Consider the following 25,061-nt stretch of genomic DNA (forward strand, 5'->3'; position numbering starts at 1 on the left):
GACTTTTACATTAGCACTGAATACTGAAGACTGTCACTGTTTCTGACAGGGGCTGCCAGGGAGGGATGGAGAGAGAGGACTGCCTGGTGAACCTGGAGAGAAGGTAAAGATATTGATATGCTGTTGAAACCTTCACTAATTATTGAAATATTGGACTGTTGGATTTGTTTTGTGTGTTTGTGTTTTACACCTTGAACATTGGTGTGGGGTGATAACATCACAACAGCCTTTGCTTACAGTAATTTTTTTTTCAAGTGGATAAATTATATTTTGTTTAGAAATTAAAAGCCATTTGATTTGGGCAAACAAAAATCTATCCTGTGCTCAGTACATTTATTTGCGTGTTTGCTAATATCCACATAAGCACACACTAATCACTTCTCTCACTAAGTTTGACTCATTTACCCTCTTTACATTTCTACCTTGTGCACACTTAAGTTTTTCTGCACAAGTAGGGAAACACAGGGAGAATGGGAAGTAACTACTGTTACCTAAGTTGGTTGGCTTCTGCTAGATAAACTTAACTTATCTGGCATATGTTAGCAAGCTACCTACCAAGATAGCCAGGTAGAGACTAATTTACTAATTTCTAACACTAGGTGTGTGATCCAAACTGTACAAACTACTTTTGTGTAGCTTTGGTGTGCCTACTTACCATTATCCCAGTACTTCCCTACTTCTCCAGTAATTGATTATCCTTGAAAACAAATAAGAAATCACCCTCTCAAATTTTCCAATTGGAGGAAATTTTGGCATAGTAAAACTGAGTGAGAGGGGTTATTATTGTGCACTTTATATAGACAATCACAAATACTGAGCACAGAATATATATTTATTTAATGAAATTAAATTATTCTTTGCCTGATCATAATTTCTGTGCAAAATATAAATTATGTGCTTGAAAACAATATTTTTATTGAGGATTTAGGCACAAATATAATGGCATACTACTCTGCAGCATCGGAAAAGCAAACACAACAGAAGCAAAAGTTTTACATCAGGAGATACAAAGCATTACCAATGACTTAACCATTATGTTTCCTTCAATGACAGGGCACCGATGGTCCACCTGGCAACATCGGAGAACAGGGTTTGATTGGCCAGAGAGTGAGTATTCCATATTTTCTTTCTGTAAAGTCTTATTGAGTAAAAGTGTACTAAATTTATCTTGGCAAACCATTAAACTGTAACAGGAGACATGCAACTAGCAGCACAGAGTTAACCAAGTGGAAAATTTGCTTTTAGAATGTAATCAAACACTATTTTGCCAGTGTTTGGATTGTTACACATATCTGTTTCTACTTCCTGTGATTACTGTCCTTGGAATACTGGAACATATTGCAACCATTACATTTTTATGATTTGCCTATCAGGGTGAGCTAGGAATTGATGGGGAGGCTGGACCAAGCGGACCTGATGGAGCCAAGGTAAGTATGAAAATAAAAGACACGTGTACTTAACTTACTTATCATACCTAAACTTGAGATATTCATCACTTTAAAACAGTGTCTTTAACTTAAGGGGACCACAATAAATGGAAAAATGATATTTCAAGACTTTGGCCAGTGATCAAATTGTTAATAATTTCAGCACTGATTAATTCTGTCCCAAGGCTGTGTGTGTGTGAACCCAGTGAACTCTCCTGTTTACTGTAGCAGCTTATTGTAATTAGAGCGAGTCGAGTATTGTTTGTGAGATCTTGGCCTTAGTTGGAGCTGCATTGTGTTGATGCTTAGTGAAAACAGATAGCGGGGCTATTTTAAGAGTTCTACTGTCTGGCAAGTATTGTGACAGGAAAAAAAAGCAAAAAAACCTGCCTATTCAGCAGGTCCAAACTGCTAGAAGTATGGCTGACAGACCCACAAACAGCTTTTGGCATATAGAAGGTGGTAAAATGTGAGCATGGAGAACACTGAGGATTAGAATAGAGTCAACCTGAGAGCCTGTACAGCTCCGTGCTATACACAACATTTTCTGTAAGTCAGGAGAGTAAACTACTTTGAGGGATTCTTGGCCACTGTGTGGCTCCTGGATAAAAAACAGCAGCTCAAGAGGGATTTGCAGCTTGTGCTGTTCACTGTTAGGGGAATGAGAACCAGTTCATTGTCATGGTTCATTGTTGTATTACTTGGTGAAACTGAAATAGAAATTCAGCAAATAATCAGAGGATTCAGACATTATTTCAACTGCCTCCTTCCAGCAGTTTGTAGCACACTGAATACCTAATTCTTGTTACAAGGCATTATAAGACTATCAAGTGAGCGTTGCCAAATAGCAAAAGTCTTTTGTATACTGTATCTATAATATCAGTTATAATAGGTCAAGCAGAGAGATTTGACACTGGGAGAAAGAGAAGAAAAAATTTAGAGTCTAAGAAAGAAGGTAGACTCTTCAAAGGGAGGAATATAGAAAAATAGAATAGGAACTGCACAGAATTTTGGGTGACTGCAACACCAATATTGTATCTTGACAGAAAATCGAACCACAAGTTTGTATTTAGAGGGCCTTCGTAAAGAGATACGTGTTGTGGAGGAGAAAGAGCTATAAAAGAAGGTTCCCAAATGACACAATTTGGTAAATAGCTATTACTTATACTATATATTGAAACAAATAATTGGGAGAAGAATGTTCATTTTTAGAGGCACCTACCATCATTGAAAATGACCTAGTGTGCAAGGTGTTAAATTGTAAAAAGAAAACACACTTTCTACATGATAGAAGTCGGATTATTTTTCCATTATCAGCATGCCTAAGGGTCCCAAATGGTTTTGAAGTGAGTTATTGCTGCCAAGTTCTCAATTTTGTTTCTGTAGCGAATTATCTGTCATCTTCTTCTCTACTTGTTTGTGGTGTGCCTCAGGGCTCAATTCTTGGTCCAGTCTTGTTCTTCATTTACATGTTTCTGCTTGGACCGGTCATTCTATGTTTTGGTGTTATTTATTTCCATCATTAGGCAGACAGGCCTTGCTATACATTGCCTTAAAACTACTTTAAGTCAGTTGGACATGTTGGCTGTCTTTTAAGATGGCTTGTCTGCTTTAAAGAGTTGGATGGCTAACAATTTTTTTTTTCAAAATTGCAATGAAACTCAAGTCTGATAATGTAGCAATAAAAGTGCAGCAGAGCCTTTGCCACTTTCAAGCAATTAGAGATGCTTTGGGAGCATAATAACTTTAATAATATATCAAGTCACTGTGACACTCTTTTTTTCCATTTCAGTTATGGACTGTAGTGTCTCACTATTTTTTAGATTAAATATTAATGCTTTATCCCAACTGAACTTCTGTAAATCTCTGTTTACTTGCCACAGCTGCAGAAAACCTTTTACATAGAACCGTCTGTAGAGCTCAGACCTCCCCTGTCCTGGCATCATGTTGTTGGCGACTTGTGAATACTGGATTCATTTCAGGATTTTACTGATAACCTGCAGTCAATCACAATCAATCAAAGACATCTGACCAGACTTCACTGGCTGTTCTGCTGTCAAAATTAAAAAGGCAACCAAGCCTTTAATGTTATGGTCCCCAGGCTTTACAATAACCTCTCTATAGCATTATTTTCAGTTACTTAGATATAGTATTCATCACATGGATATGAATATTTTTCAGTTTTGAATTTTTGCTTATGATTTAACTGTATTTTATTTGAAACAGGCCAAAATCCTGGCTATTGCTGCATGTGATATTAACACAGTCCTGTATTATAGGTGAAATTGTATGATCGCTATTTTTCATTGGGCTTCTCTGTTTAGGGTGAAAAAGGGGATGCTGGTCCAGAGGGAGCTAAAGGAGAGAGGGGTGAAATTGGCCTGAAAGGAAAGGAAGGACCTCTCGGGCCTCCTGGACTGGCAGGTGTAAGGGTGAGTGTCTTAGCAGCCAATTCCTTTCAATTCCCACAAAAAGACAGCTCGTTTTGTCCACTTACAATCCTGTTCGATTTTCTTTTACTAGGGTCAGGAGGGTAAACCTGGCAAAATTGGTGAGAGAGGAAAACCAGGAGAAAAGGTTTGTCAGTCCACTTGCTTGAGGCTAAAATCCACCATCCATTTTTGTCTGTCAATTTGTTCTCTCTTGCAAAAGAGGTGGAATAGTTCTGTGCTGTAGTTGTAGTAAACAAACAGTGAGATCAATAACCTCAGTATGTATGACATTGGAGGTGTCCATCAAACAGACTTTCAATATGAGATGTTTGAATTGTCAAACTACCCTCACAACTTTTGAGTTGCTGAGGGAGGTTTATACATTCACTGCATACCTGCTTATTGATGGCCTCTCTCCAGGGGAGCAAGGGTCACCAAGGTCACCTGGGTGAGACCGGGCCAGTCGGTGAGCAGGGAGAGTCAGGGTTTGTTGGACAGAAAGGTGCCAGAGGAACCATTGGGCCGGTGGTAAGACTTCTACTAATGGACTGAAGGATTGAAGGACTTAATTGTAAAGCCCCTTGAGGCAAATTAGTGATTTGTGATATTGGGCTATATAAATAAAATTGACTTGACTTAATTGGTCGTTGGTGGTTTGGGCTAAATATTATGTGTATATTTCCCTAGGGTGCTCCAGGAAGAATGGGCCAACAAGGAGATCCAGGTATACAAGGTTACGAGGTAAGGACTTCTTCATTAACAGAGGTGTAATAAAACATTTCACAGCAGGATGATTTGAAAGCGAGGAGCCTGCCAAAACCATAGAGAAGTCTTTAATCAACTGTCAGTTCATAAATGTTAAAAATAGTGACAATCACTTTTTTGTTTTTAAGCTTCTAAAATAAATGCTTTTGAACACATTTACGAAGCCAAGCATCTTTTATTCTCAAATTCTATTAAACATCTTGCATAGAAAGAAAGCTTTGTATTTTTACCATGCTATTCACTTTTTGTTTCACTCTGACATGTGTTTAAAAAGCCTGGATTGGTTTTTGGTGTTTCATCTAGGTTTATATGTCACACAAAGTATTCTTGAATGACACCATCAACTTTTGAGTAGATACTATGCTTGTATTGTTCAAGTACTGATGAATCACAGTCTGAATCTCATTTGCTGGTGTTTTGTGCTTGATATTCACTCCACAGTCAGGGGAATCTCCTACAGTATCTAGTAACAACCTCTTGTGTTGTTTGGTTAATGTTTTATTTTTTTATGGAGTGCAGGTGAAATCACTGTTCTGTCCCACTCACCTGTCCTGCCTCTCACAAGAGTCTCCAGCCAATGTCTTGACTATGATTACTCATGATTATTTGCCATTTAAAGGTAAAAAATAGCCTGAAATATAAAATTGTATCTCTCTGACCACTCTCTAACCAAAATAAATTTGTACTGCGCTATGGAGGTCAAACAAGAACAAATGCTGCAAAGGAAAAAAAAAATAATAGCAAAAAGAGAATACTGTGTCTTTCTCTAGCAAGCCATGTATGCTAGCAGCTAGCTAATTGTACCTCTCTTCTATACCATACCAATGAAGAAGACAGTAGTAGCTTTGGTTTGGGGTGGACAAACTTTTCATCTTATTTCTTGTATAATAGAAATTAAAACTGCAACATACTATATCTGGTCCACACCTGTATATGCTCATAAGAGTATCAAGATAAAACAGGTAGTGAGAAATAAGTCATTGGAGATTTAACACCACAGTATAATCAAATTGTGGACACATAAACACCACTCAACTGACGAATCATAAAATTGTGTTCTTCATGGAAACAGAAGATGAAGTGATATATGACACTGATGCATTCCCAATTTACTGAAGTTTTATCTTTCTCTGTCTTTACTTCAATTCCTCGTCTTTCTCTACATTATGAACACAGTTAAGTGGAGTGAAAGCTGTGAGGTTACAGTCCTGAAATGAAACTGAACTACAAACTCTTCCTCTTGTCTTAGGGTCACATGGGACCGCATGGCCCAATGGGACCTCCCGGGCCAAAAGGTGAAAAGGTACATTCTGACATTTATTTGTTATCCCTAATAGCCGTCTGCACTTTGATCATGTCTAATGAGCTCTGGGGTCTGTAATGGTTGCATTACTTAAAAAAACTGTCGTGCAGCACATTGCCATTGAGTGTATGGTTGTTTTTTATGCATTAGGACTTTATTTGTGTCCCTAATTAGTGCTTCTTCTGTCTGTTCTTGTCCTTTCAATATTCCTAAAGTCACCCTTGTTTGATCAATGATTTGAACTGGGACACATCCAATAAACTTTGTGCTGTCAAATGTATATAATTAGCCAAGCACCTGGACTCTTCTGCTCATGGTTTTGGGGATATTAGCACCATAATTTGTGTTTATTTGACAGGAGAAACACACAAAACACACTTCATCAGAGTATAGTGAGACACTAATTTGCATTTTTTTTGGTCCCTGAGCAGAAGCCATCTGGAAGTGGATATTTGTTATTTTCTCTTTGCCAATATTCACATAATAATGGCTGTGCTTGCTCTCTAATGAAATCAATATCATACATGGGTCAGTGCAAAATGTATTATTGCACTAAAACATGCTGCTGATAAGTACAGTTCTCTATCACAGTCATGTTAAAAGCACTAATTCTATAATATACTGCTTCTCATTCATGTAAGTGTCAGTTTTTCTCGGCCCCTGACATCACTAATTATTCTTCTATGTACAATCCTATTGTGCTCTTCAGTTATTTATTTCATTTGACACATGCACAACACATGACTATTAAAATCATACACGAATCCATGGTTATTGTTTAATGAATCCCATAAAGACCCTGGAACAAACATTGGCTCCATTTATGTAAAATGAGATCACTGTGGGTAATCGCCCATGTAATGATTTGCCATTCATATAATGGGAGTGGGCAATGTGTTTCCATTGTTATACCCTTTCAAACTAAATGTGCATTGATTTTGCACAGAGCACTGCATTTGAGCAAAATTCCACTTTCTATATTGTTTTTTTAGGGTGAACAGGGGGAGGACAGCAAGGTGGAAGGTCCCCCAGGTCCCCAAGGTGACAGAGTAAGTTTCTTACATGTTCCTGGTTCTTCCTGTGTTGTTTGTTAGCAGTGGCCTAGATTGTTTGTTTAATTGATTTGTTGCCATGTGAATCCAGGGTCCTCCTGGAGACAGAGGAGATAGAGGAGAGCCGGGTGACTTTGGACACATTGTAAGTGAAATATAAAACCGACATATTGTTTGATTTTTCTCATCAGCCACATGGTGCCAGTTAGCTTTAAGTGATGTTCATGTACACACTGTAATTGAGAAAATGACATTTTTCAGGGTCATATAGGTGTTGATGGAGGGAGAGGTGAAGCTGGTGCCCCAGGGCTTCCTGTAAGTATCTAATTTTTATCTTTTTAAAATCTGAAGCTCATCAATATAAACACAGAGTCAAATTGTCCAGACACAAATCAGTGTAATTCAAATCAAACAGTAATGATCATTTCAGGGACATCCTGGGCCAAAGGGACAACCAGGGCTGAAAGGATCCAAAGGTGATCAAGTAAGGACATAAATAACAGAGGCGCTGTTTTGTTTGTTTGTTTTGTTTGATGAATTGAATTATTTCATGCAATATTTTTGGACTGTATTTTCTGTCATGCAACCATGTCAGTGCTGTGGAACATGAACTCTTTGTGCTCCAGGGTCAGAAAGGAAAATCAGGGGCCACAGGCGCGCCTGGAATCAAAGGGCCACCAGTAGGTTGAATGCATGTTTTCTCTTTTTATATAATCAGACATAACTCACACTTGTGCAACATGTAACCATTCAGAAAAAAAGAAATGCATGATACATTTCTGGTTGTATTTCTTAAGGGTCCAGAGGGCCCTATTGGCCCAAGGGGCGTTGTGGGCAGGGAGGGCCTTGAGGGGCCCCCTGGAATGGATGGACTGCCTGGTAAAGATGGAAGCAAAGGAGTCAAGGTGAGGACCCTGTCAGTGGTGCAGTTTTTGTTCAAAAAAATGAACAGAAGCCTTGATTATTTTCCATCAATCGCATTTTGTGTTTAGGGGGAGCAAGGAGAAGATGGTGAAGTGGGCTTAATTGGCAAACCTGGACAGCAGGGTAAAACTGGCATGATGGGGCTTCCTGGCAGTCAAGGCTTCTTTGGACCCAAGGTGAGACTGACAGGAGGACAAGTTGCATTTTCCTCATTTCAGTTGCTTGAGCTTAGGGTGCAACATATTTATTTTATTCACAAAGAACTTAATGTAAGATTCCAAATGAAATTAAATAGCTCTTTCTATCTGTGATGTAAATCTGTGTTCTGTCTTGAGGGAAAAAAAACAAGTTTACAATATGGCGGTCCCTATTTTTGCATAATTCAAAAGAATACTGTAGATGGAGGAACATTTCAATACAGCCAATCAAATCTTGGCATAAAGCAGTAACATTAGCGTGGTATCATAGGCAGAGCAGTCAGTCACACTAAGCCATACGGCAGCCTGCTACAGAAGAGCCACAGACAACAACAACAACAACCACACATTAAAAAAACATGAGCACGTCTTCTCCTGCACTTAAACTCGTTGAAGGAGCCATCAAACAAACATTCACTGGGAAAAGAGCGGTTAGCAGGCTAGATAGCCAATTAGCTGCTCAGCTGCAGCACATTTAACGGCATGTTAACATACCTAAAAATGTCACTTTGGTTCTGTTAGATGCTGGTGTGTTCCTTGCTCTTCAAAACCACTTCCAACAACACACTGTCTGCCCATGTCTTTAGGTTACAGTACAAGTTTGTTTACTTTGTCTCTTGTTGCCCTGCCGGTGCCACTGAAACTCAGTCTGCCAACTGTTGTCAATCAAACACAAACACTAACATGTCCCTCCAGCCAGATGAGACCAAAAGTAGCATTTCTGAGATTTCCCCAAAGACCTTCTTTCTTCTTTTTAATAATAAAAAACTATTAAAAATACATTTTTTAAAAAGCATTGACATTATTTATAACTGTAAAAAGGGATGACTAAATGTGATTTCAGTTGGACTCTTAAGTTATGGCGCAAGCATTTTTATAGATCACAATGCAGGCAGTTTTATTGCCAATATCAAGTGGAAAATGCCAACTCAGCTTTATGACTAATATGCCGGGACTGCCTCCCTTGGCACCATAATGCTGGCTTAATATTTCGACCATTTTCTGATCTCAAAGGCCAAACTCTGCATTAAAACCGCAGCAGCATACAGCAGCTCTCAGAAGACCTCATATTCACAGCAATAATTTCAGGAAGTTAGCGTTACAAAATGTTAATGAGCTGGCACATTCTTGATTTGCATGGCCCCGCCAATATAACATAAAATTTTATACATGTGTGATCATGATTAACACAGGGAACCTTTATTTGTTGGCCATGGGGCCCACTGAATGCACTTGGCAGTGTCTAATGGTGAGGAGCCAGTGAGAGATCATGAGCTTGTCACTGCACTAGCTGCATTTCTACTGGTTTGCTGGGTGTGAGATGTGAGGATGATGTGCTAGTGTTTATGTGTTTTTGTGTGTGTTCTCCAGGGTGAAAGTGGTTTCCCAGGCCAAACTGGTCCTACAGGAAAGAGAGGTTACATTGGTGGGATGGGATTTCCAGGAAAACAAGGAGACCTTGGCTCCAAAGGGCAACCAGTGAGCAATGATATGTTAACTTACCGCCGAAATTCCTTTATATGTCAACTTCCTCACTGGTGCAGTGATGAAAATTATTATATTTCTGCTTCTCTGTATCCATCAGGGGGATTCTGGTGAACAAGGATTTCCAGGGGTGCTGGGTCTCTTTGGACCAAAGGTACGCTCCTGTCAAGCTCCATTCACAACCAATATCATGACCTCAGGTCAATCAGACATACTAAGTTTAAGCTCTCCAGTCTGCATAATGTTATTAAGTCTCTGGCCAGACTTGAAAATATCTCTGGCAAAATAACTCGAAAAGCAATTTCTGTGTTTAACTCACCTTCTGTTTGAGGTACTATACTTCGGTTAAGTTTGAGAAAAATTGTCTGGAGGTACATTATATTATAGCGTCTTTGGGTAGATTTGGTATGAAAGCTGTTAGGTATTACTGCATGCCCCAGGATGACATCTGCTCCACCATAAGCCTGATAAACTTACAGCTTTGCTGCGTTATAGATTATTGCCAGCTGAGGAAACAGCGCACGCTTTACTAGACTTTCGTTCTTTAATTTAGAACCTCGAGACTTATGTTGGATATTTTCCTATTGTGGGACTTGAGCAGGATTGTGAAGCAGATGAGTTTTGGGTTAGTGTTCAGTAGAGTTTATAATAGTTGTTTGACAGTAAAGAATAAGGATAGTTAAAGCAAATTCCTCAGATAAAATGGCACTATTAAAGAATTTGAAACACACTGTTTTAATGTATCAGGTGCTGGAGTGTTGTTGAATGGCTTCATTTATATCAACTGCAACTATATTGACCTTATTTGAAATAAGAGTAGAGATAAAGCTGTTTACGCTTGTTGCTTATAGAACTGTTTCCTTTCCACAGTATTATTACATTAATCAAACCTTCTGTTTTTTTGTATTTATACTATACCATACTATACTATATTCTTGTGGCAATCCTGTTAATTTAGCAAAAACACTGCTGAGATATGCAGAGACTGCTGTCAGTAAAGCAAACAACCCAAACAGCTCTTTAAGCCTCAGTATGTTTCAATGAGAATGTAATTTGTTAAAATTGCCACAAAGACAAACATTAAGCCAAGTGAAATTAGTTATTAAGGTCTTTCATAGTGCTGAAATGATTCGTCAGTGAAGCCAATCAACAGGAAATGAGTCTAAAACTATTTTTAGAATCAATGTTTTAGCAATTTATTAAGCAAAAACACTTACTGGTTACAGCCTCTAATATGTGAGGATTTTCTGCTTTTCTCTAATTGTAAATGTAATACCTCTGGCTACAACCCAAAGGTATTACATTTACAATTAGAGAGAGGAGAAAACTCTGGGAAGCTGTGGTGTGAATTTTTCATTTTCTTTCATACACTAGATAGTTAATTAATTTAATTTCCAAAAATTCATTTAAAAAAAGATAGATTATCTGATGCTTTTTGCAACCTTACTCCTGTGGAAAAAAATCTAGTCGTCTCAAGAGAAAAGCTGAAGCCTTGATGCTAAGACACTTTACATACAGTTTTAAAGCTATTCCATACTACATACTAATTTTGAGCAGGTTCAGTGTATGAAGTGTTTTCACACTAGTCAAGTGACATAATTTAATACACTCAAATAATAATAAATAACAAATAATAAATCCTTCTAAAACCATTTAAATTTTTGAGTGTGCTGTTGGATGGACATTATTGTCCTGCAGTGCCATTCACAAAGGAAATGAAGGACATACTCATCTGCAATGAAAATAAATTGTGAATGGTGGTAAAATAACTACAGAAATAGCTCATAAAGTCAAACGAACAATGTTTTTAATTCTTTTTGAATTTTATCATGCAGTGGTATTCCAAGGTTTTCTGACATTTCTGCACTGGTTATCATTTATATCATGGTGGTTGCCACTTTGCTAACAGCAGAGAACTTTGTAATTGGAACAAATCCTACGTTTCGCCAATAGAGGTCAACGATGGTCATTGATTACTTAATACTGGTTTAACCTTTAAACTTACCATACCTCATCCAACATTATAAAAAACAAATGTTTGTGTCTTTTCTAGGGACCTCCAGGAGACATTGGCCCAGCAGGGATACAGGGACCAAGAGGACCACGTGGTTTGATGGTAAGATGAAGATTAATCGTAGACTGGTGACTCAGTGCAGTGTTTTAGCCAGTGCCAGTCCACTGAACTCTCACAAACTGTACACTTCCCATGAAAAATAAGCAGTGCTTCTTCAGATGCTCCATCATATATATGTCCTCAGTAACTAACATGCCTTTGCTTTCCAGGGTATGGAGGGAGCTTTGGGCCCCGTTGGCATCATTGGCCCCAGCGGTCATCCTGTATGTACTTCATATCTCATCCTATCTGCCAAGCTTTATGTTACTTCTCCCTGCTTTCTGGCAGTGATGGAGTGATCCTCTGTCTCCTTTCTCTCCATCAGGGACCCCAGGGTGACAAAGGAAGTCGGGGAGAGACGGTGCGTGGCGCTGTTTTGATGAATCCTTTTCTGTCTGTACTGTGAGCACAGAATAGGATACTTAGTATGGAGACAGCACACCACTCAGCCTCCTTTGCCCTCAGCACTTTTCATTTCCTATTGTGCTCCACTGTTTGTTGTTACACTCACAGTGACACTTAGCTGCTGTGGAATTCCTGTCAGGGTGATAAATGTTGGCTGCATGCTCATCTCAAGGTTTTTAAGAGGTTTGTTGAGCGCTCATGCACAGGCATAATTCACAAGCTCACTCCTAAAACGCCAACATTCACGTATGGGTTCTCTGTGTGAAAATAGCATTTTCTGTGTGGAAATAAGATTTCTGAGAGCAGGCTTTCAAAGAAGCAAGAGCGCAATTCAACAGCAATTCAGCATACAGTAGATAAAGATTGTCGGTTGAAAGTGTAGCACAAAAATGGCATTATGCTGTACATGATAGAATATCTGGTCTGCTTTCAGAGTCATTCTATTATTGTGGGATTGTCCACTTATGAATATTGATTTCTTTTTCTTTCATCCCCAACAGGGGTTGCAAGGACCGAGGGTGAGTAATTATTCACCTCTGTAGCTTAATCATTGTTCTCTGCTCGGGCCTGTGGTCCGCTCAGTACCAGAAGAAATGAATGAACTACTTAATCATCTTCTGTAAAGGCCAAGTTATAAATAATCTGAAGTCTAATGTGGTGATGCAATTTTACAGGGATCCCCTGGTCCACGTGGACCACCAGGACCACCAGTAAGTTTGTCATTTTGCATATTTTACACATGAATTCAGTCTAGATTCGCGTGTTTTAACTAATACAAGTGAAAAAAATTAAGATGAGAATTTAACTTGATAAGGGGTTCTTAGTGCATCTTCCAGCAATTTGCAGCTGAAGTAGGTGCTTCTCGGATCAAAGAGAGCTAATTTCAAGAGGGAAAAGACTGGAGCAGTACACAGATTAACGTTTCGACTCTTCATCAGAGTCAAAAATGCCAAAAATAATACTTACAAAAGAGTTCATGCAAATCAACACATGATGGCCCAGTGCACAGCTATAAGCTCATTCATCTTCCTGTGTGCTAAGCTGAAACAACAGAACAATTTAAACAGAAACACTTCCAGCACATGTCTTAATTTATTTGTTTGATTAAATCTGTGAGAGAACAAATTTGTAATATGTACGACTGAACTGGTTAAGACAATCTAGTCATTCCTAATGTGTGCTGGACTTACAAAATAGTGTTTAAATGTTTGTCTATTTGCATTATTAAAGACTACAAATCCATAAGTATGCATCAGTCTTTCCCTCCGAAGACTTTTTCTTGTTTCCAATGGAGATCCTTATGTTTCAAGTTTAATGAAACAAGTTACATTGTTTAGACATATGTAAGTCAGATCACTCCACTGGTATCAAGATATTGTCAGTTGATCAAGAAACTTGTTTCAAAGAAAAACCACTTTGAACAATCCATCTGCATTGAACACAAGTGAGGGTCTTGTCAGTTTTGATTAATCTGATGTCACATGTGGTCACATCATGCGTTTTCATAACCGAGATCCAACAGTTCCATTTATAATGAAACACATAGACTCAGCTGTGGGTGCTGAATCTAGTCAGCTTGAAAACCATTTGAAGGAGACAAATTCATCTGTTGAGCTACACTCCGGGTTAAACTGAGCACATTCACAATCACAGCGATCTGTTTGGAATAGCATTTAGCCAACGGCTCCTCTTTTCTGCATTTGACATGCTTTATTGCCTGTGTTTTCATGCTTCATTTCATGTACATTTGTGTTTCTGTGCATATCTGTATATTGGGTGAAAATACCAGAGCCCACCAGCAAAAGTGTAGATTAGGATTTACAGAAATGCTACCAAGAAAAAATCATGTCAGGACACACGTTGCCCATAATGTGGATTTCTCCCTTTGGTTTCTAGGGTTTTCCCAGTTCTGCCCTTTCACTTGTAAGTATATTTCTTTTTATTGTCAATTTGGGGTTTTGGGAATGATAGCATATTAAAGTACAAACTGTAAAATAGAAATGACCGTGGCTGAGGTTATCTTATTACCTTCCTGCATTCTTTGGTAGAAAAATGAGGCTTTTGGTGCTGCCTTTCAAGTCATCATCGATTCCCATGCTGCATTGAGGCCAGAGGTCAGTTTTTAGGGGTACTATGCTGGTTCAATGTAATCACTGTTGGTTGTTGGTTCTTTAATGGTTATTATTAATGTGAATGACAAGTTTACTGTCATTTTTACTGACAAGTAAAATTTAAAAAGTCATGCCAATATTTGTATTTAAAGCAGAATTATCAGAGCATGGACCTGCCCATGTTAGACCAAAGCACAGAAATCTTCAAGACCTTGCAGCATCTCAGCACTCTCATCCAGAGTCTAAAGAACCCATTGGGAACCCGCGACAATCCTGCTCGAATCTGCCGAGACCTCTACAACTGTGAACAGAGGATGTACGATGGTGAGGAGACAATGTCAAGACAGACATTTAAACTGCTCCATAATTTCTGCAAACACATTCATTGTGTTCCTGTTAGTAACGAGCCGTTTCCTTCTCTGTTGCCACTCTGACAGGCACTTATTGGATTGACCCAAATCTCGGCTGTGCTGCTGACACTATTGAGGTGACATGCAACTTCACTGGCGGAGGACAGACTTGCCTGAAACCTGTCACAGTTTCCAAGGTTAGGTTCACCTCTATATTTAGATATTTGCCTCAGCTAGACAAAACACCCACATATCAGTTGGATGCAGACAAGATCACTTAAGGAGCATGTTATGAAGACAGTGGATGAATATCAAATCCATGATTGCTCATGTCTTGTGATGTCTTCGAAAGAATTTTTCAAGAAGTTGAGAAGTTTAGAGAGAAGCTTAGAGTTTAAGATGGGCTGTGTGTGTGTGTGTGTGTGCATAAGGTCATTCATGTGATAAATTAAGGAGCACAGCTGTTCATTTTCTGGCTCTATACTATAAAACTGTAGCTCTTTTTGGATGGATCATTCTCGCAATGAATCTTAAAGCTTCACATTTTGTCTTGCTGGCCAAGTCACCATCAAAGGCACGCGCAGTTGGCAAGTAAACCTCCAGAATCTTAAACTGTCCTTTATCCTTTCACTCTCTTATTGTTGGAGTGATATTTCAGCCATATCATACAGCAAGAAAACACAATGGAGCACACAAGAACACAAATATAGACAGCCTTTATGAAACGTAAATGAAATCATAGGGATACAAAGTGATACTTAAAAGCTCAATCTGTGATCCAGATATTATTAATTACAATTTATAGCAGAATTGGAACCCGTTATCAACTCCCAAACTTATTGTGCTCAAGTTCTACCTCAGAGAGTAACATCTGTCCAACAACCAAGTCCAGGTATTAATGTTGTCTGATGCTGTTTACATCGGGAATGTTTGTGACTATACTGTATCAGTAAAATGGGCCCGTCTTTTTTAGATTACAATTCTTAACACAACTTTCTCAACCTACTCATTTTTATTGTATCACAGGATATACATCAAATGTAAAAATTACATATTGGATCTAAAGAGGTAACTTCAGATCAAAATGTGGATGAAGCATAATCAACCTCAATATGTGACTTTGAAAGTTGTTGTTCTGACTAATCAGTGAAATGGTAACCATGCAGACTGAATTCTAAATTACATAGGAATTCATGCAATTCTGCACGGTCAATGCTACGTGGTAAACATTTATATAGCGCCTTAAAAGAGATTTACAACTTGCCTCTCATTCACACACACACGCACGCACTCACACTGGTTCCAGTGAGCCATTATGTAAGGCCTAACCACCAAGAGTAACTTGGGGTTCAGTGTCTTGCTCAAGGACACTTCCACATGAGGAGCTGGGGATCAAACCCGTTCTACCTCCTGAGCCACAGCCATTAAGACACACTTCTTCCAGATGTTGACCTTATATTATAAACCTCACAATCATGCTACAAACATGTAAAAATTATAGTAAATTAAAGTAACTTGACAAAAATCCACTTACTTTGTAGTTGGAGATTGGAGTGGGTCGTATCCAGATGAACTTCATCCACCTTTTGAGCACTGAGGCCGTGCAGCACATCACCATTCACTGCCTCAACACGCCTGTGTGGGCAGCAGGACCCTCCTTAACGCCCTCTACCCAGGCTGTGAGCTTCAAGGCCTGGACCGGGGAGAAGATTCAGGCCGGAGACCTCTTGGAGCCACTCATACCCAAGGATGAATGCTGGGTACGCACCGTTATCCTTACAGCATGGGTTCAAATCAAAATTTGTTCTATGTAAAAGTCTATGCAATACTCCAAATGTTCCAAATGTTAACATCCTTTAAAGCAGTAGTTCAACATTTTGTGAAATACACTTAATGCAGAGAGTTAAATCAGAAGATCATTATCAGTTTAATCTGTCAAGTACAAAGACAGGAAGTAAGGGGAAACATCTTGCTTCACTAATTAACACAATCTATCTTCTATACAAACAAAATACATTTGAGACAAATATAAAAACAAGAAGTTCTGGTTTCACAGGGAGTTGTTTGCTGTAACTTTTTCTTGGCGGGGTGAGATGACTTCCTGAGGGCACGTAACACACTAAAAAAACACAATTAAATGTTTTTAAATTTCTGTTTGTGTCCTGATAAAACAAAAGAAACACGTTCATTTGTGAGCATTAAGGTGAATTTCTAAACTTTGAAGTAAAACCAGGCTAGCTGTTTTCTGTGCTTCCAGTCATTATGCTAAGCTAAACTAATTGCCTCATTGAAGTAGGTCAATACTGAACTAAGCCCACAACAAAACCTATTTTCTCACATTCCTCTTGTGGTATTTAGCCCTACAGGAAGGTTTTGTTTTAGTTGTCCAAGTTTTGAGACATCCATATTTAAGATGTTTGCTTCTAACTCGATACAGTGGAGGTGAGTTTAATTGTGTTTGAAGTGCACACAGTAACAGCAAATTCAATAGTATTTGCCCTCTTACCAGAAACAGTCTCCCTGTTAATTTTGGATAATCTAGACCACACTGTCAATGTTTTTTTGGTAGATAACAGTGAAATCACTGAAATCTCAGAGACGTACGTCCCAAAACTATAGGCATGACTAGATACCACTAGAAGTAAGTTAGAAAACAGACCCATTGGTATATATATACATATATATATATATATATATATATATATATATATATATATATATATATATATATATATATATATATATATATATATTTTTTTTTTTTTTTTTTTTTTTTGCACATCATCTCAATATGTGACATGTTGCAACCTTGACTTTCAGATCAAAGATGGCCGCTGGCATCAGACCCACTTCATCTTTCAGACCCAGGATCCAAACTTACTCCCCATAGTGGATGTGTACAACCTACCGACCACAGAACCTGGTTCACGTTATCACCTTGAGGTTGGACCGGTGTGCTTCTTATAGGGCCCCTATGTGTATGTGTGTGTGTGTGTGTGTGTGTGTATGTGCGTGTATGTATGTGTGTGGTGGGGGCTTTGAATACTCCTCAAAGGAGTGACTGCATGGAGGATGGCAGACAGGGGAGACTGGTGCTTTGGTGGTTTCCAGAACAGCAGACCCCCATTTTTCTCTCCACAAAATATGCTTGGACTGCAGAAACAGGAGGGGGCGCTGGAGAGGGAAGGCCCATTGGAAATGCAGAGATAAGACTTCTGGCACTAATCAGCCTATGGAAAAAAAATAATAATAAGCTTCTTTTTCAGAGACTTGTTTGTTTGATACAAGATCTGGATGCCCTGAATCGAAGGAAGTAATATGAACGTCTCATTTCTGTCATCTCTCGGACCATGTTGTATCATATTCCCTTCACGGTCTGACCTGATTTTTGCAAAATCCTAGAACATTTTACAGAAGTGATGTGTACAGAAATATGGAACAGTTACATCTGCAATTGCAATAAGTCCAGCTTTCATGTTTTAAGTATTATTTATACATGTATATGTACTGTATATTGTAATATAAAGTGCAATAGTTATTGTTCCACAGCCTTTACAGTATAAACATCATATCACTCATTCAGGTATATAGTGTGCCTCAGACACACAGGCGTACTGCCTCCAGGTAAGTCTTTTTGAGCCTCTAATAACTGTCCAGTGCTGAGACCCCACGTTTATACAGATACCTTCACACAAACAACTGCTGTGTGGTACTTTCCATGTTAAAAGTGGATCCAAGGTTTTCCACAGTGTGAACAGAGAAAAGTGTGTCAAGATGCTACCTCGTACTGCACCTCTCATCTCACAGCAAACAAGACGTTACCTGATATAATCTGGGATGACAATGAGGTGACACCTGGTGCTGCAACAGTTGACACTCGTATGATAAATTCTTGTCAGCTCTCAGCAAAGCTATGTCTGTGCTTTACTTAAAAGGGAAGATTGTATAATATACACACAGGCCAAACTCCTAAATTATATTTTCAAGGTAGCATATGTTAACATTTTCAATATTCTTTGTATGAGTCTGACACTATAAGTTAAGTTCTTTTTTATTTGTCAAAATGTAAATGTATATAATTATGCAACCTTTATTATCTACAATGGATTCTATTTAAATTTTATTTAAATTCTGATTAATTTTCCGGTTCAAAACCATCAAGTTCATGTTTTCAGCACACTTTTGGTCATATGGAGGTTTAAAAATTCTACGGTCTGTATGTGTTTTTATACTTAAACTGTTCTCAACAATCAGCTGTATTTTAGGACATCTTTTATTACTTACTGTTGATGCATTTGTCACTAAAATATGCAGCAATGATGGTTAGTCCCACCAATCTATAAACTCAGAGGATTTCTTACAATACACATTAAACTACGGTACATGTGTTTAGTGTTTGGTCTGTAAAGACATTTTATGCTGAGTGAATGAAGTCTAATGACTCAACAGGTTATTCAATAAATGTCTGAAACCTTTGTTGATAAGCAGCTTTCAATTTTTCTTCAACGAAAACTTCTTAGCAAGGTGAGAGAATAAAATGCATTTAAACTGCCTACTTGTGGCAGTGTGTTCTAGCTTCGCTTCGATTCATTTCACACCTGAAACTATCAAATCCTGACAGCTACCACCATTGTGAACACTGAGAAAAATTGTCTACTTGAAGTAATGCCTTGTTTTTTTCCCTCAAACGTCTCTTTCAGTTCAGTTTTAGTGGCAATGGGGGGGGGATTCTTTCAACTGCAGCCTCATTTGATACAAAAACACAAGCAGACTTGGAGGTTGGAAGCACTATATTAGCAGACTGCTGTATGTGTGCGTACATGGTCTTATCGTGGGCACATGGCATGGCGACCTCCGTCAATGGGTAGGTTGACTCCAGTAATGAAACTGGCGGCATCTGACGCCAAGAAGGCGATGCTGTGGGCCACCTCCTCCACCTCACCTGGTCGACCGAGGGCGTGGGTGTGCTTGCACTTTGCAAGAAACTGGTGGAGAAAAAGATCAACAGAATGAGAATGTGGGATACATATTAATATTAAAATACATATTCTCCCCCATTGAAAAATCCAGAATCTATGAATATGCAAGTGTTGTTACTTTCAAGATTTTAACTATATACACAAGATGAGTCCTACTTTACTGAGAAGTCCATTATCAGTATATATGCACTGGAGGTTTCAAGTTTGTTGCTTACTGGACCACAAGTGGCTCCAAACTTGTTGTGAGGTCACAAATAACGCTTGTAGGCACACGCCTTAAACTAAGATTTAAGGTGAGTACAGAGACACTTTCCCACTTTGGCAGATGAATCTGAAAACAGCCTTCTAGTGTCATACTCCACATAAATAATTCTGCACAGTGCTCAGATATACAAGTGGAGTAACCATAAGAAAAACACATTTTTGAGTGAAGGGGGACTTAAGTTTGGGTATGCTTAAATTAACTTTATAGCACGCAGATTAGGGGGAGGTTTGGAACGCCTTCCAACAATGCATGCCAGACCACAACTGAACCCAGAGGATCAGTTTCATGTCATATACACTGCACATAATGGAATACATGTTCCACAGTGTTAGTTTCATATATTGCCTGTTGGCATTTACACTTATTTCTTCTGCGCTATCAGATCCCAGGACATGAAAAACATGGAACACTTGAGTAAAGAACCGCAAATGGATTTAATCCATCTCAATGGCAACATAAAGTAGTGACATGTTGTGTTACCTGAGCATATTGCTCCTCATCCAGTCCTGCTCTCTTGTGGACATCTGTGATGATCACACCAGGGCTGAAGAGAGAGAGAGTAGGAATGTAGAATAAAGTGCATTAGAAACAGTCCTTTTCTAGGAAAAGGTGATTAGATTGTTTTTTAAATCACAAATTCAGAGGATCTGTGTAATTGAATTGTATGTATCCCAAAATGTTAATGGTGGTCAAGAAAATATTAATGAGGTCAATTACTGAGCACACACACACACACGCACACACACAAAGTAATAATTATACATACCAAACAGAGTTTACTCTGACTTGCTTTGATGCCAGTTCTGAAATAAAGAGAAGTTATGTGATTTCTTGTTCTCTGATGCATCTTTATGAACGTTTTAAATGTTGAACATACATGGAGACTCTTGCTAACTCACCGAGTGCTATACAACGTGTGAACTGGTCAATCGCTGACTTAGACATACAATAGGCCAGGACACCAGGGAACTAGAAAGAGAAAAAAAAGACTGTCACAGTTCCCCAATATGCTTCATAACAAATAAAGATATTTTATATGGAGGGTTGGCCGGCTGCATGATACCCACCGATCTCTGTCCGTTGACACTGGATACGTTGACGATAGAGCCTTTAGTCTTGATGAGGTGAGGCACACAAAGTTGAGTCAGGTGGTACACTGATCTATAATAAGGAAAAAAGGGAGATCTACTAACTAAAACATTAAATATCAAGTAAGGGATCATCAGTCTTTTGCCTAGTCAAGGCTGAAAAAGACAATTCCGTCTTAACATCTGTAACTGGATTCTCCAGATAACTCCAGTACTGCACCTACACCAACACATTCATCCTGTTACATTTAAATTGGGTGGCTGGTGAATAAAGCTGCCAATCTGATGTTCCTGTAGATTTATAACAGTGTGCACCTGATGTCCTCAGAACAGATATCTGAGGGGTTACAAAAATATTCTTTTCACATCTGAATCAGTATTCTGTGAGGATATCCACCTGTGTTTGTGGTGCAAATGAAGGTAACAAATCCAATCTTATGCAGTGGTAAATGCAGGTGCAGGTCCTATATGAGATGATGTGAACTACAAAACTACCAATTCCACCTGACAAAGACACCTTGTACTTGAAATCCAGTCTATATGTATTAGGGGTAACTTGCAGCCATGACCCTGCACATTTATGCATACAGTAAAAGTATAGTGTATCCATACGGCAAAAAACAGTAAAATCTAGGTTTAGTCAAGCATGTATACTCATACTGTTTGAATCTACATATAGTTAGATTCATACAAAACAAAGAACATCATTTCATCTTTTTTTTTTTACAAAATACTCTTCTTTTCCCAAACAACCAACTCAAATTACATCTTGCTGCTGAAACATTTTGTTTTTACGATTCAAATAATATTAAAATAATTTCACATAATTTTCAGTTTCGTTCAGATACAGAAACTCATACATTGAAAATAATACCTTAAGATAATACTATAATCTCACAAAAACTGTGCAAGTTTGGCTTTCCTCATATTTCTACAGCTTTTTACTTTGAGGACTTTTTCCTTTTAGCGTATGAATATCAACTTTAATCTTACTCATGACAACACTGCCACAAATCAACTCTTAAAACGTGTCACATACTTTAGCCAATTACCTCCCCTCCAGACTTAACGCTACATTCCAGAGCCGTGTCATCTGACTCTTCTCGTCAAACGAACGCTCGGCACCAGCGTGTCTCTAGGATGTTATGACACCTACCTGACATTGATGTTCATGACCCTGTCATACTGAGCCAAGTCTGTTGTCTCGATGCTGCCCATTGCCAGGATACCAGCGCTGTTGACCAGGACATCCAGCCGACCGAAGCGAGCGATAGTCTGCTCTACCGTCTTCTTCACCGTCTCCTCATCAGTCAGGTCTCCGGGTACAAGCAAGGGCTGCACAGTAAAGCACATGTAGTGTTTCTTAAAAGGCCTGACTTTTATTTATTTATTTATTTTTCATTGTGCTTTTAACATTTGAAACTTGTAAAACACAACTCTCCGCATGAGAGGCCATACAAAATATATCATGTAAATTATACTATTATAATGAACAATATGTTGGCGCTCTCCTTATTTTTTTTACAAATTTGTGTACTGTCTTAAATCTGTGCCTATATATGATTGTGACTATTATTGTATTATTATATATATATTTGTATATATTTATATATGCTGCTAAGTCGAGTTCTGGTGTGTTAACATGCAATGACAATGAAGCATCTATCTTTCATCTATGTATACAGTACAAATATACAATACACAGAGATTTAAAGTCATACCAACAGAGAAAAATAAATAATTGCTTTATAAAAAGGCAGCAATGTTTTCATTTTAAGCAGCAAGTTCTTAATTTATTGTACATTTTATGATGTGTTGACATATTCTGTGTCAAAAGGGACAACTGTATATCTTGCGTCCAGTGTACATTTGTATGGGCCTTTAAAGAGAATTTTACCCCAAGGTAGGTCTTAATGCTTCTCAAAAAACAGGTTTAAAAATAAGCTTTAGGCTCATCCCACCATACAGTAGAGCTTATTACATTAATACAGGATTAGCTCATTACATTTGGGAATACTTATATCTCATATTTATTAACCTGAAATGTCACAGGCTCTGAGGATTAGGCCAATACCCAGTGGTGGAAAGTAACTAAGTAGATTTACTCAAGTACTAAAATTAAGTACAATTTTGAGGTAGTTGTACTATACTTTCTTTTTAACCCCCCCCCCCCCTTCTAATTTTATGCTACTTTATACTTCCCCTCTACTACATTTCAGAGGGAAATATTTACTTTCTACTCCACTACATTTATTTGACAGCTTTTATTACTTTTCGGATGATGATTTGACACAATGGATAATATTACAAGCTTTTAAAATACAACACATTGTTAAAGATGAAACCAGTGGTTTCCAACCTTTTTGGCTTTTGAAGTCTTACAAAAAGCAGTGTGTAGTCGGGATCACATTTCAGATGTCTATGAGTTGTTAACAGCTCCACCAAATAGTGATTTTTCCCTCTAAACTTCTCACATGCTTTCATTTAAATAAATGTTCAAATGATCCAATATTTCACCAAAGATCAAAGATTAGAGAAAAAGTCCAAAAACTAAAAACAGGTTTGTTTATCAGAGCTTTGTTTCTTCTTCTTTCCTCTCCCATTAATCATCTCACATCCCCTCAGGTTTATCTGATGACCCTTTGGAGGAGAACGACCCCTAGGTTGGGAACCACTGGACTAAACTAGCTAACTGTATATAAAGTAGTTGAAACTATCTCCACCTCCAGCAGCTACAACAGTAACATGCTGCTCTAACACTGATGCTTCAGCATTAATAATATAATGATGTCTTATATAATAATATATATGAACGTTTTGCTGTAAATACTTGTGTACTTTTACTGAAGTAGGATTTTTCATTTTTCATGCAGAACTTGTACTTGTAATAGAGTATTTTTACATTGCTGTATTGGTATTTTTACTTAAATAAAGGATCTGAATACTTCCACCACCGCTAATAACTATTATATCTATCTAGCCTGCAGTTTTTTTTATGTGTTTTTTATGGGTTTTTTTTTATCACAATCATAACTCCATTCAAAATAATCTGTTTTAAAAGTGCAGATTAACAACGTCCTCTTCATATTCAACATTATTCTAACATTAGTTGCTAAAACCTCAGTACTGTGTGAGTTACCTCTGCGGCCCCGAGGTCGGTGCACTCTTTGGCTATTTTGTTCAGGTTCTCCACGTCTCGGCCGTTCAGGGCGAGCAGGGCTCCGAGTTTGGCGAACAGGACGGCACAACCTGCTCCGATACCCGAGCTGGCCCCTGTTATCAGGGTCACTTTCCCTTTCAGGGAAGACACCTATAAATGCACATTAAACACGTCAATGCAGGTGTGCACACACAACCTTAATACGAATAAATGATTGAACTATAATAAAGGTCACGCTCGGTATGAAAGCTGTTATGAAAATACATACTGACTCGACTGATAAACCATATACAAAAACAATAAACTTACTTTAAATGCGTCCTCTGAGGCCATTTATGTATGTAGTTGTTGCATGTAGTTTGGTACGAACTTGCAACAGCCAGTGTGACGTTTCGTCCACTAGTGATGACGTGTTTTACTACTACGACTACAACACTGATTCAATTCGTTTTACCTCTAAACCAAAGTGTAAAAACTATGAATCCGTTTTTTTTGGTTGTTTTTTTAATCTGTCTATGAATTATAACTCCCCCTCGATCAGTTTTTTGTTTTTTCTTATTTTTCCTCTATTTTGATATTTTGTGCATGATCATTTTGTGGAAAAAATTGCAATTTTTTACATGTCAATAAAGACCAAAAAAAAAAAAAAAAAAAAAACCTTCAGCACCACGTCATTCCCAGTTGAGACATTTGAAAATATATTTCAATGTAGCAAACGTTTTGAAATCATGCTAAAAACAGAACACATTCATTATAAAAGTTTTATTTAGTACAAAACATTGACAATTTATTTACAAAGTCTTATCAAGAAAAAAAAAGATCAGAATCTGTAGAGCAATGTTGCACAAAGTCAGACACGTTACTTTTAGGACTGAATTATCAATGCATTAAAATGAATCATTGAAGAGCAACCTATATTCTTTATTACAAATGCTTTTGAGGGGGATGTGAACAATTTCTTAAAATTCTTAATCATATTTTGCTAGAAATTGGAGAAAGCAAACC

At 38.1% G+C, this 25,061-nt stretch overlaps 2 protein-coding genes across 4 annotated transcripts in view; one reads left to right on the forward strand and one right to left on the reverse strand.

The window, feature by feature from the left end:
• col27a1b (collagen, type XXVII, alpha 1b) overlaps nt 1-17,794 on the forward strand; it is a 68,928-nt gene extending 51,134 nt beyond the window's left edge. The window contains exons 34-61 of one of the 2 annotated variants that reach the window (XM_044330107.1): nt 50-103; nt 1,054-1,107; nt 1,374-1,427; nt 3,752-3,859; nt 3,951-4,004; nt 4,280-4,387; nt 4,547-4,600; nt 5,874-5,927; nt 6,920-6,976; nt 7,071-7,124; nt 7,241-7,294; nt 7,410-7,463; nt 7,606-7,659; nt 7,777-7,884; nt 7,972-8,079; nt 9,472-9,579; nt 9,686-9,739; nt 11,639-11,701; nt 11,869-11,922; nt 12,024-12,059; nt 12,604-12,621; nt 12,778-12,813; nt 14,000-14,026; nt 14,152-14,217; nt 14,367-14,538; nt 14,652-14,761; nt 16,106-16,324; nt 17,385-17,794. In XM_044330107.1, the coding sequence (XP_044186042.1) occupies nt 50-103; nt 1,054-1,107; nt 1,374-1,427; nt 3,752-3,859; nt 3,951-4,004; nt 4,280-4,387; nt 4,547-4,600; nt 5,874-5,927; nt 6,920-6,976; nt 7,071-7,124; nt 7,241-7,294; nt 7,410-7,463; nt 7,606-7,659; nt 7,777-7,884; nt 7,972-8,079; nt 9,472-9,579; nt 9,686-9,739; nt 11,639-11,701; nt 11,869-11,922; nt 12,024-12,059; nt 12,604-12,621; nt 12,778-12,813; nt 14,000-14,026; nt 14,152-14,217; nt 14,367-14,538; nt 14,652-14,761; nt 16,106-16,324; nt 17,385-17,531 (2,139 nt within the window). In that variant the 3' untranslated portion in view covers nt 17,532-17,794. The remainder of the gene's footprint in view (nt 1-49; nt 104-1,053; nt 1,108-1,373; nt 1,428-3,751; nt 3,860-3,950; nt 4,005-4,279; nt 4,388-4,546; nt 4,601-5,873; nt 5,928-6,919; nt 6,977-7,070; nt 7,125-7,240; nt 7,295-7,409; nt 7,464-7,605; nt 7,660-7,776; nt 7,885-7,971; nt 8,080-9,471; nt 9,580-9,685; nt 9,740-11,638; nt 11,702-11,868; nt 11,923-12,023; nt 12,060-12,603; nt 12,622-12,777; nt 12,814-13,999; nt 14,027-14,151; nt 14,218-14,366; nt 14,539-14,651; nt 14,762-16,105; nt 16,325-17,384) is intronic. The other variant, XM_044330115.1, reaches the window with a different exon arrangement.
• On the reverse strand, nt 16,468-24,474 carry zgc:101858 (uncharacterized protein LOC449555 homolog). Of its 2 annotated transcripts, XM_044330143.1 has the most exons (9): nt 24,366-24,474; nt 24,036-24,206; nt 22,053-22,231; nt 20,876-20,969; nt 20,708-20,777; nt 20,575-20,611; nt 20,289-20,352; nt 19,385-19,549; nt 16,468-16,683 (listed from the first exon to the last, which is right to left on the reverse strand). In XM_044330143.1, the coding sequence occupies exons 1-8, from the start codon at nt 24,387-24,389 to the stop codon at nt 19,391-19,393; spliced, it is 798 nt and encodes a 265-aa protein (XP_044186078.1). In that variant the 5' UTR covers nt 24,390-24,474; the 3' UTR covers nt 16,468-16,683; nt 19,385-19,390. The 2 variants fall into 2 exon arrangements, with proteins under 2 accessions (XP_044186078.1, XP_044186070.1); XM_044330135.1 differs by lacking the exon at nt 16,468-16,683 and having other exon boundaries at nt 19,337-19,549.
• Between the last annotated feature and the right edge of the window lie 587 nt (nt 24,475-25,061).

This window comes from Thunnus albacares, chromosome 2, assembly GCF_914725855.1.
Source record: "Thunnus albacares chromosome 2, fThuAlb1.1, whole genome shotgun sequence".
NCBI lineage: Eukaryota > Metazoa > Chordata > Actinopteri > Scombriformes > Scombridae > Thunnus > Thunnus albacares.